The sequence below is a fragment of the Ursus maritimus genome, unplaced genomic scaffold (genome assembly GCF_017311325.1).
Source record: "Ursus maritimus isolate PB19 unplaced genomic scaffold, ASM1731132v1 scaffold_18, whole genome shotgun sequence".
NCBI lineage: Eukaryota > Metazoa > Chordata > Mammalia > Carnivora > Ursidae > Ursus > Ursus maritimus.
In genome coordinates this window covers 54,581,260-54,593,757 of record NW_024424230.1, presented here as the reverse complement: position 1 = coordinate 54,593,757, position 12,498 = coordinate 54,581,260, and the positions used below count along the sequence as shown (strand labels likewise).

The 12,498-nt window shown below is 39.2% G+C and overlaps 1 protein-coding gene across 1 annotated transcript in view; it reads left to right on the top strand.

Annotated features, from left to right (window-relative positions):
- The window catches only part of LAMA1 (laminin subunit alpha 1), a 144,290-nt gene that overhangs the window by 30,313 nt on the left and 101,479 nt on the right, over positions 1-12,498 (top strand). The window contains exons 5-11 of the mRNA XM_008692580.1: positions 680-859; positions 3,495-3,584; positions 6,681-6,798; positions 7,936-8,114; positions 8,787-8,892; positions 11,010-11,170; positions 12,092-12,232. Of these exons, the coding sequence (XP_008690802.1) occupies positions 680-859; positions 3,495-3,584; positions 6,681-6,798; positions 7,936-8,114; positions 8,787-8,892; positions 11,010-11,170; positions 12,092-12,232 (975 nt within the window). The remainder of the gene's footprint in view (positions 1-679; positions 860-3,494; positions 3,585-6,680; positions 6,799-7,935; positions 8,115-8,786; positions 8,893-11,009; positions 11,171-12,091; positions 12,233-12,498) is intronic.

The following is a 12,498-nucleotide window of genomic DNA, read 5'->3' as shown; positions in this document are numbered from 1 at the left end:
TCTTTTTTTAATAGAGGAAGCAGGGTGGGGGGTGCAGAGAGAGAGAGAGAATCTTAAGGAGGCCCCACACCCAGTGCAGAGACCAGTGAGGGGCTGGATCTCAGAATCCTGAGATCATGACTTGAGCCAAAATCCAGAGTCAGAAGCTTAATTAACTGAGCCACCCAGGCGCCCCCCAAAGAAAAAGTCATTCTTTAGTAGTGCCTGGCTCGATGAGATAAAACTACAAAAGCTCTCCTGAGGACTCTTCACAGCAGGAATTCTGCAGCAAGCCTGCATTGTTTCAGGAGCAGAGATTAAGAAAGTGGGTATACAAAACTTTCTGGCACCTTCTCTCACTCTCCCAAGTCTGTTCCGGGCATTTAGAATTTGTTTCAGAGGAGTCGTAACCTAATGATGCATGTTCAAATACCCTCAACACTGGGACCAGTGGTCCCGTTAAGTTTTCTAGCACTGTCTGAAATACCGGAATGCATAACTTTGAATTAATTGAAGGTATTTTGTGATCGTGGTGTTCGCAAGTAATAATTAACAAATGTTGGGTTTCTATAAGAATCTGGTTGTTTGGTTTGCTACTAGATGGTATCAGTAACGATTATGTCCTGAAGTTAAACAATCAGGGCTGTATTTCTGCAGGCTTCAACTTGACATTTGTTCGTGTTGCTGTCTTCATCTTTAGATTCATACGTCACTGATCAACGGCAGACCGAGCGCTGATGATCTTTCCCCCAAGTTGCTGGAGTTCACTTCCGCGCGATACATCCGCCTTCGATTACAGCGCATTAGAACCCTCCACGCCGATCTCATGACCCTCAGCCACCGTGACCCTAGAGACCTTGATCCTATTGTTACACGACGAGTAAGTCTATGGCAGGGCTCCTGTGCACTGTGAAAAGTTTATTTTGTTTAAGGAAAATAGACTTTTCTTTTTGATTGGCTTCGTCCTCCCAGGTTGGCCCTTTTTTTTTCTGACTTCATTGAAGATCAGTATATATGCTTTGTTTAGAAGGGCACTTCCAAACTAGGGGATAGTTCTGACATCGTGTCCTCGCCCCCCCCCCCCCCCCCCCCACAAATCCCTTTGTCTTGTAATTATTGCATACTCTTCACTGGTCTGACCCCACATCCAATCTTCAGCGAGTAAGTTGTTGCTGTTTTCACTTAAAAGGAAATTGTCAAGTTTGAGTTTTAATTTACATTCGAGAAGATGTACAGATTTTAAGTGTATGGTAAATGTACAAGGCTTGTGTGGACAAATGTTTTCAAATCCCTTGGATAAACTAGGAGTGGAATTACTGAGTTGTAGGGTAGCTGTGTGTTTAATATTTAAGAATTTGTGAAGCCTTGTGGAAAGTTGTACCATTTTGCAGACCAGCAACGTGTGGGAGTGCTGTTGTGTGACACACTGTCACAGATTTGGGTTGTCAACCCATTTTCACACCAGCCATTCTGGTGTGCATTGGTGACAGCTCCTTGTGATGTTAATTTGCATTTCCCTGACGGCACGTGTGAACCGGTGCTTATTGGTATCTGATCGAGTATTTTTGTTCGTTTTTCATTTGGGTCATTTGTCTCCTTATTGCAGAGCTATGAAAGACTTTAATATTTAATATATTTTGTGTACAGTCCTTTGTCAGATATCAACATTGCAAATATCTTCTCTGTCTGGAGCTTGCTTATTTACATTCCCATGACCTTTGAGAGGTTTTGATTTTAATGAAGTCCAATGTATTATTTTTTCTTTTATACTTAATGCTTTCTGTGTCCTTTCTGAAAACTACTTTTTTATTCCAGGTTTGCAAAGATGTTATCCTATGCTTCTGTCTAGTATAGTCTTTATAGTTTTAGCTTTTACATCTATTGTCTTTCAAATTAATTTTTGTGTTTGGTGTGAGGTAGAGGTCAAGGCTGTCTGTTTCCCTGCATATGCGTGCAACTGTTCTAGCACCATTTGTCTTTATGCCAATAACAAACTTCCTCAATTGCTGTAGATTTTAGACTTAAGTCTCTAAGTCAGGTACTATAATAATCCTACTGAGCTCTTTTTCAACAGCTTTGGCTATTCTGGGTTCATTTTGTCTCCTTATAAATTTTAGAATGGATTTGTTAATTTCTGCCCCCCCCCCCCCAATCCTGCTAACATTTTCACTGGGATTCTACTGTATTGATAAATCATTTGGGAAGGATTTTGGAAGACATTTTGATAATATTGGATCATCTAATCCATGAACATGCTGTCTCTCTCCACCTGTCTTGGTCCTCTGTAGTTCTTTGTAGTGAAGTTTTATTATTTGTTTATTCATGCATCTATTATTCATTTATTCTTAATTTTTTTGCCTGTGAGCCTTAATAGGTTTCTTTCTAAATTTTATTTTCCATTTCTTCATTGCTAGTGTATAGAAAGAGTCCACTTTTGTTTATTGATTTTGCATATTAAGACATTGCTAAAGCCACAGATGATTTCTACTAGGTTTGTGTGTGTGTGTGTGTGTGTGTGTGTGTGTGTGTGTGTTTTAATAGATTTTCCCAAGTATACAATCATATCATCTACAAATAATGAGAGTTTGGCTTTACTGTGCACTCTTTCTGCCTTTGATTTCTTTTTTCTTGCATTATTGAACTGGCTGGCACCTCCCATAGATGTGGGATGGAAATGGTGAGAGCAGAAGGCAAGAGGAAAGCCCTTAATCTTTCACTTCCAGCTCTTGGGTTTTCATGGATTCCCTTTACTAGGGCTGAGCAGATTCTCTTTTACTAGCTTGCCATTTTTTTAATGAGTGGTGGTAAATTCTGTAACACGTTTTTTGTGAATCTATTGAAATGATCAAATGATTTTTTTCTCCTTTATTCTGTTAATATGTTGATTTACATTTACTGATTTTTGTGTATTGAACTAACTTTGAGTTTTGGGGGAAAATTCTACTTGGTCATGAGTTATTATCCTTTGTATAAAGTACTATATTCAATTATATAGTGCCGTATTCAATGTAGCAATGTTTTTTAGGGTTGTCAGTTATGGGTGTTGAATATGACTGCCTGGTATAAGGTACAGCCAAGTTAAGAATTTCTTTTAGACTTCTCTGGTTTCTGTTGATGAACTCATTTGGGCATTATTTGTTTTAGATCAACACAAGGATTCTTTGTGCATGAAATATAATTGAATATGTATATCTAATTATTATTTTTTAAAGATTTTATTTATTCGGCAGAGAGAGAGACAGCCAGCGAGAGAGGGAACACAAGCAGGGGGAGTGGGAGAGGAAGAAGCAGGCTTATAGCGGAGGAGCCTGATGTGGGGCTCGATCCCAGAACGCCAGGATCACGCCCTGAGCCGAAGGCAGACGCTTAACCACTGTGCCACCCAGGCGCCCCTATATCTAATTATTTTTTAGGTTACCAATAACGGCTAAGCTATATATTGGAGAGCCCAACATCTTCTTTGAACTGAAATAGAAGAGGCCTTAATTTTTGTTTGTCACTTTCTTTTTCCTTAGTATTACTATTCAATCAAAGACATATCTGTTGGAGGAATGTGTATTTGTTACGGTCATGCTAGCAGCTGCCCATGGGATGAAACTACAAAGGTGAGTTCTAGTATTTTACAGTTTATTAAAACTTTAAAACAGAAGTTATAGCTATAGTGTTTGCCTTACTGTGTTTTATTCAAGTCAGACATTGAAAGGTATAAAATTATGTTACAAGAAATATTTTTCAGATTATTTAACTGGTTTCATTTTTTTGAACAATTTTATTCCACTTTCTTTGGAGGATCTGTTTCTCTCTTTCTGTTTTCCTGGTATGTCCAGCACAAAGCAGATTTTTTTTTCCATCATGATAAGCATACTCTTTAATCTCTATCACCTATTTCATCCATCCTGACTACGCCACACCTCTTCCTTTCTTGGTTTGTCTCTGTCTTTGCCTCTCTCTCTCTCTCTCTCTCTCTTTTTTTTTTTTTTTACCTTTGCTCCTTTGTTTTATTTCTTAAATTCTACATATGAGCAAGATCATATGGTATTTGTTTTTCTCTGGCTGACTTATTTCACTTGGTGTTATACTCTAGCTCCATCCATGTTGCAAAAGGAAAGATTTCATTCTTTTTTATGGCTGAATAATATTCCATTGTATAGATACATAGCACTTCTTCTTTATTCATTCACCTATTGATGGACACTTAGGCTGCTTCCATAGTTTGGTTATTGTAAATAATGCTGCAATAAACATAGGGTGTGAGTATCCTTTGAATTAGCATTTTTTAATTTATTGGGTGAATACCCAGTAGTGTAATTGCTGGATCATAGGGTAGTTCTATTTTTAACTTTTTAAGCACCCTCCATACTGTTTTCCACAGTGTCTGCACCAGTTTACATTCCCACCAATATTGCAAGAGGGTTCCCCTTTCTCTGCATCCCCGCCAACACCTGATGTTTCTTGTGTTGTTGATTTTAGCCATTCTGACATGTATGAGGTAATATCTCACTGTAGTTTTGATTTGCATTTCCCTGATGATCAGTGATGTTGAGTATCTTTTCATGTGTCTATTAGCCATCTGGATGTCTTCTTTGGAAAAATATCTGTTCGTGTCTTCTGCCCATTTTTTAATTGGATTATTTGTTTTTTGGGTGTTGAGTTGTATCAGTTTTTTATATATTTTAGATACCAACTCTTTATTGGATATGTCATTTGCAAATGTCTTCTTCCATTAAGTAGGCTGCCATTTAGTTTTGTTGATTGTTTCCTTTGCTGTGCAGAAACTTTTTATTTTGATGTAGTCCCAATAGTTTATTTTTGATTTTATTTCCCTTGCCTCAGGAAACATATCTAGAAGAATGTTACTATGGTCTATGTCAGAGAAATTACTGCATGTGCTCTCCTCAAGGATTTTTATGGTGTCAGGTCTCACATTGGGTCTTTAATCCATTTTGAGTTTACTTTTGTGTACGATGAAGAAAGTGGTCCAGTTTCATTCTTTTGCATGTAGCTGACCAGTTTTCCTAAAACCATTTGTTGAAGATACTGTCTTTTTCCCATTTTATATCCATTCCTCCTTTGTCAAAGATTAATTGACCATATAATTGTGAGTTTATTTCTTGGTTTTCTGTTCCATTCCATTGATCTATATGTCTGTTTTTTAATGCCAGTACCATACTGTTTTAATTACTACCATTTTGTAATATAACTTGAAATCTGGAATTGTGAGACCTCTAGTTTTGTTTTTCATTTTCAAGATTGTTTTGGCCGTTTGAGGTCTTTAATGGTTCCACACAAACTGTAGGATTGTTTGTTCTAATTTGTGAAAAATGCTGTTGGTATTTTGATAGGGACTGCATTAAATCTGTAGATTTCTTTGGGTGATATCGACATTTTAACATTTGTTCCTCCAATCCACGAGTATGAAATTTCTTTCCACTTTTTTGTGTCATCTTGAATTTCTTGCATCTGTGTTTTATTGTTTTCAGAGTATAGGTCTTTCACCTCTTTGATTAAGTTTACTCCTAGATGTTTTATTGTTTTGGTGCAGTTGTAAATGGGATTGCTTTCTTAATTTCCCGTTCTGCTGCTTCTTATTACTCTATAGCAAGGCAACAGATTTCTGTACATTATTTAGTGTCCTGCAACTTTACTGAATTCAGTTATTAGCTCTAGTAGTCTTTTGGTGGAATCTTTGGGGTTTTCCATATATAGTAACAAGTCATCTGCAAATAGTGAGAGCTTTACTTCTTCCTTACCAATTTGGATGCCTTTTATTTCTTTTTTTGTTTAGAAGATGTATTTCTAGGGGCGCCTGGGTGGCACAGCGGTTAAGCGTCTGCCTTCGGCTCAGGACGTGATCCTGGCATTCTGGGATCGAGCCCCACATCAGGCTCCTCCGCTATGAGCCTGCTTCTTCCTCTCCCACTCCCCCTGCTGTGTTCCCTCTCTCGCTGGCTGTCTCTGTCTCTGTCGAATAAATAAATAAAATCTTTAAAAAAAAAAGAAGATGTATTTCTAATTAAGTATTTACTATGAATTTTTTTGTGTTAAAATATCCATAACATAAAATTTACCATTTTAACCATTTTCAAGTATACAATCTGGTGGCCTTATGATCTTTGAAACCCTTTTCTCTATAAGACTGACAAGCAAAAACCATGCACAGCTATAAACTATGCTTGTATTTTTTAAAAGAATGGTTCCCCATTTTCTCCCTCTTCCATGTTTTTGGTACTAAATCAAGAGAAAATCAAGTTTACCCATTTTAGCATAATACTAAGTGAATAATATGACACCCTGTCTCCTCTTAAACCACTTATATGAAGCGACTTGCTATTCCCCCCCAGTCTTTGTACTTCTCTGACTCTTGAATAGGATTATCCTCTTTTGAGGCTGAAACCTAGGAAGGTCAGGAAAGTTATTAATAGGAGCTTATAAACCCTGAATATCAGTGCATCTTATTTGGAAAACGTTTTGTTCATGAACCCATTCTATTTTGAGTTTTGTTTTATTCCTCCTCACTTCAGTTTGTAACCAGGTCATGTGTGTATATTTTTCTCTATAATGCCTCTGCTTTGTTGGAGCCATATGTCCTCAGGTGTACCGTTATGCTGGATATGGGACTGTGATCAGTTCTTTTAAAAATAAAGTTACGAAAAATATATAGGTTAATTTCCAAATGTCATTTTTGTCTTCCCCATTTCTAGAAACTACAGTGTCAGTGTGAGCATAACACCTGCGGAGAGAGTTGCAGTAGGTGCTGTCCTGGGTACCACCAGCAGCCCTGGAGGCCTGGCACTGTTTCTGCTGGGAACACGTGCGAAAGTAGGTCCACTGAGGATGGAAGGATGCAGTGCTTTTCCTTCTTAATATGCTTATCTTGATGATGACTTAACATTGTGACTAGTGCGTAACTTGTTTTCTTAAGTATTCAAAGAGTTCCCAAAGTTACATATTACCTGAATACGATTTAAAGTATTAAGGCCCACCTGTATATTTAGGGGTTTGCTATTTTATCTCGGGTTGCTCTTCCCATAGATGAATGTATTCTTTATTAATTTGGGTTTAATTTTTAAGTAGACAATATATTCACATGATTCCAACATCCACCTATATATAAAAAATATGTAATGAAAGTATTACTTCCACTCTGTCTCCATCCTTCCCACTTTTTACTATTTCTTACTATGTTCTTCCTGAAATTTTTATGCAAACAAAGCGTACATCAATATGTTCCTACCCCCAACATAGTTCGTACATAGAACCTGACAAGCTATGCATGTCTTTCTACACATCGCCTTTATATTTAACAGTATGTCTTGAAAATCTTCCCATGTTAGCAATTATGAAAGGCTGTTCTTATTTTTTAAATTTATTTTTTTTTTAATTCCAGTATAAGTAACACACACTGTCATGTTAGTTTCAGGTGTATAATGTAGTGTTTCAACAATTCTGTACATTCATGACTCAGTGCTCCTCACGATGAATGTGTCTTCATCCCCTTCCCCTGTTTCACCCCCCGCCCACCCACCTCCCCTCTGGTCACCACCAGTTTGTTCTCTATTGAAATGCTGTTTTTAAACACAGTACCACTGAATTCCTTTAAATGGATACAATATAATTAAAATGGCTACGATCCATGGATAGTTCAGTTGTTCCCAGTCTTTTGTTAACACAAACAGCGATGTGATGTTTAAGCCTGTACACATCACTCATAAGTGCAGGTACTTCTGCGGGATTATGATCCCAGAAGATAGGTTGAAGGGTCAAATGGGTGTGCATGTGTATAATGTTGATGACTACTCCCAATTGTCCCCCATAAGATTGCCCATATCCTATTCAATTTACTTATTCTGGAATTTTAATTTAATTTATGGCCATAGAAACTTACTTAGGGAGGGAAGGGTTTTCTTTATATAGGACATAATAAATATATTCATTGCTCTGTTAAAATCCTCCTAGAATGTAATTGTCACAATAAAGCCCAAGACTGTTACTACGATGAAAATGTTGCAAATCAGAGGAGGAGTTTGAACATTGCTGGACAGTTCCGAGGAGGGGGGGTTTGCATCAATTGCCTGCAGAACACCATGGGAATCAATTGTGAAACCTGTATTGATGGATATTACAGACCTTACAAGGTGAGAGTGAATTTCATTGCCTTTTCAAAGTGGAAAAGAGATTTCGCCGGTGGTCAACTTCAATATTAGAAACTCATTTCCTTTTGTAATATTTCCTTTATATTCTTATTCTGCTAGTAGCATTTTTCAGATATCCATTTCCCCCTCTATCTGTCCTATCTTCTTGCTCAGAGTAGGATGTTCACTTGTTATTTAACTTGGATTTGGGGCCCTACTGGCTGTGTAATCTTGGTTGTGTAATACTGTGTGTGAAGAGTGACCAAAAACTATTGCAGCTGTATCTTGCCTGTCTGTAGGAAGTGCTCAATCTGTCCTCAGCTGACCTAATATGTAGTTGTCACCTGGCTCCCTGTGGAGGTCTGGTCTAGGTGATGCTTCTATATGGCTGTGAGAGGTAGCTGAGCGAGGGGAGCCACGTGACCGTGGTCATGGGAAAGGGCGACACTCTGCTAATGATACTAGCTGCTGTCCCATCAAAAAAATGTTTGGGGCTTTCTGGCTTGAGCTCACATTACTTTCCTGAGACCTACACTCCCCGGGTATACAAAAGCATTATAATAATCACATTTGAATAAAAAGCCAATACCTTGTCATTGGTTATTATTGTTGATATTATTGCTAATATTGCTATTAATTCTGGTAAGATAATCCAGGACAAACACTACCTTTCAGGTGTCTCCTTATGAGGACAACCCTTGTCGTCCCTGTGACTGTGACCCTTTTGGGTCCCTCAGTTCGGTCTGTATTAAAGATGAGCTCCAATCTGGCTTACACAAAGGTAAGTCTTTGATTCGTTTTTGTGCTTGAATTGATGAGTGTGTGTGTGTGTGTGTGTGTGTGTGTAAGATTTGTACCTGGTGGAACTATCATCATTGGATAGAAACTGGGTGATATGATTCTCTATTGATTCTTTTGTTTACAAAATACTTATCAAGCACTTACTGTGTGTCAGGCAATTTTTTAGGGCCCAGGAATATGTACTTGAGCAAGATGATCAAAATTCCTACTCACAGGCAGACACTCAACAAACAAGTACATGTGTAATATAACTCTGGGTAGGGATGAGTGCTGTGGGCATGAAGCAAAATTAGGAATTGTGATTGGAGGGAGATGGGGTGCAAAGAGGGCAATGCTGGGGTGATGACATGACATTTGATCAGATAATTGAGCATTTGATGAGAGAAGACATAAGGCTCAGTTTAAAGCCATATGGGGACACAGTAAATAGCAATCCCTGTCTTTAGCTCTCTAAGAGCTCTCCCAAGGCTTTTGCATACATCATCTCACAAAGCAAACAAATTCTCCTGCTAACTTTGTAAATGTCAGAGTGCTTTCTGTTTCAAAAACTGGCAAAGGACATGCAAATACCAGAATCTTCTGAAAAGGTCGCATCTGTTCAAAGACTTCTGTGACCTCATCAAATCCTCAGTCACTAGCAGTTAAAACGGATTTGATCAGCAGGGAAGGATGTGCCAAGGGTGGGGCCCAGCCACAATGCAGAGGGTAATTTACACAATTGAATTAATCCTTACACGTGACTGGTAACGGGATGCTAATGAGAATGAGGGTGATGTTGATTGTAGTGAGAATTACCCTTGATTGGGTGCATTTTAAGAAATACATCATTTAAACATTCAACCGTAGCAGATAGAAATTATTTAATGCATTTTATAGGCAAGGAAGCTGTAGCTCAGAGCAGTTAAGAAACTCGGCTGAGGTTATATAACTAGACAGTTTCAGAGCTGCCATTAAAAGCAGAGAGTATTCATTGCCCTTTACCACTTCCCATGTGCTTTCAAAAAAAAAAAAGCTTTATTTTGTGATACAGTTCACTACTGTAGTATAATTCACCCATTTAAAGTATATGAGTCAATGTTTTTTGGTATATTTGGATGCAACCATCAACACAGCCTACTGTGAGACCATTTCCATCATCCCATAAAGAAACCCCTTCCCCGTTGGTAATCACTCCCCACTTCCCTCCATGCCCTCCGCCCCAGCCCTAGGCAACCACTGATCCACTTTCTGTCCGTGGATTTGCTTATCCTGGGCATTTCATGTAAATAGAACCATGCAATGTATGGTCTTTTGACACTGGCTTCTTTCACTTAGCATCAGGTGTTCAAGGTTTATCCATGCTGTAGTTTCCATTAGTCCTTTGGTCCTTTTTTTTTTCTTTTCTGAATACTACTCTATCGTGTTTGTACCACATTTTATACAGCCATTCATCAGTTGATGAGTATTTCATTTGTTTCCACTTTTTGGTTATTATGAATAATGCTGCTACAAACATTCATGTGTAACTTTTTTGTGGATATATGTTTTCATTGTTCTTAGGTAAGTGGTGCGGAGTGGAATTGCTGGGTCATAGTGTAACATGCTTCATATTTTGAAGAAGCGCCAAACTGGTTTCCGTTTTTTGTTGTTTTTTAAAATTTTTTATTTAAATTCAATTAGCCAACATATAATGCATCACTAGCTTCAGATGCAGCGTTCAATGATTTATTAGCTGTGCAGAACAGCCAGTGCTCATCACATCACGTGCCCTGTTTTCCAAAGTCACAGCACCATTGGACATTCCCTGCAGCCTCTGTTTTTCATGTCTGTTTTCTTTTTTTAAACCAGGGATCGACAAACTGTGGTCCGTGTGCCGTATCTGGCACCCCACCTGTTCCTGTAAATAAAGTTTTATTGGAACAGAGCTCTGCCCATCTGTTGCTGTATTCTGCGTGCTGCCCCCAAGCACTCAGGGCAGAGTTGAATAATTGTAACAGGTATTCGTTGGCCACAAAGCTTGAACTAGTTCATCTCTGGCCATTTACAGAAATAGTTTGCCAACCCCTGCTTTAACCTGTTTACCCTCCTGCTGGGCCATCACCATCCTTTTCTTCCCAGGGAAGCGGCCAGGTCAATGTCCATGCAAGGAAGGCTACGCAGGAGAAAAATGTGATCGCTGCCAATTTGGTTACAAGGCTTACCCAGCCTGCACCCGCTGTGAGTGTAGTCGGGCCGGGAGCGTGAATGAGGACCCATGCTCAGAGCCTTGTCTCTGTAAGGTACGTGGGGGGGCGGGGGTTAAAGATGACCCTGAGTTTCCTTTGAGGTGTCCTAGGAAAGCAACACATTCCATAGGCTCAGGCGATCAGTTCTTGAGCAAAGCAGCAAGGTTTAAGTACAACTTGGCTTCCCTACACCTTCCTGAGATGGGCACCCATCTGCTTTTTGGGTGCCTTCTGGGCAATGGCCATCTATCCCAGAGGTATTTCTGTGACTTCCAAGGTGAAACCAAATACCGCATTTCTTAGGCTTGGGCCATTACCCCTTCTCTGACATTCTGTTCTAGCTTAATGTTTAGAGGAGAATCAGGTAAATCCCAAATTTGTAGAAATGTTAATTAAAGGCAGATTTCTTATTTTGGATTTCTTTTAAAAAGGAATCGGACAATGATAAAAAACATAGTCATTGGGTACCAGGGAGGTGGGGGGGGTTGCTATCTGATATTAATATCCATTTCCCCATAATAACCGCAATTTGTAGGACTTCCCATTATATCTTCTGTGCTTCTCCCCATGTAAGCAGCCTTAAGCACGTTATAAGTGACTGAAAATAAACTTGAGCATTTATTAATAAGACAAACAATTACATAGCCCTTCTCAGGTTTTAAAATTCTCGAAAGATCAGCAAAACTGGAAGATTTAGATCAAAGCAATATGAAAGAAGTCATTTCAATATAAACGACCTAGCTCTAGGATCCTGACCTTCATGCTTGACCACAAAATTGAGTGGTCATAATTTCGAAATATCTATTCTGGAGATAATGACTTCATGAGGCTGGGCATCCCCTTGGAGCATCTATTTATTTACCTGTTTCTCTGAACCACCAAGCCCCTATCTGGTTAATGTCATGTTCATGTCACTTTATTCTGTCTACCTAGACACACTGGTTTCGAAGCTAATCTTCTCTCTCCTCCATGCAGGAAAATGTTGAGGGAGACAATTGCGACCTCTGCAAGCCAGGATTCTATAACTTGAAGGAGAGAAACCCCGAGGGCTGCTCAGAGTGCTTCTGCTTCGGCGTTTCTGATGTCTGTGACAGCCTTTCTTGGTCCATCAGTCAGGTGCGCGTACCTTCCCTGAGCCCACATTTAAGATTGTGCCACCTCAAATGAGCTCTCTGGGAGCTGTGCTCTAAAGCGCGGGGGCTGCCTTTCCCCGTACGACTGCTCCCGGCCGTTTGGAATGACAGTGGCACAGATCAGAGGCAGTCCGCTACTAAGTGTCACAAAAGTGTCTCTCTTGGTCATGGGTTTGCTCCTACATACATTTCCCTAACCAAACAATAGATGTCACGGTATTGTAGGATGTATTGTGCTTCCATTTCTTC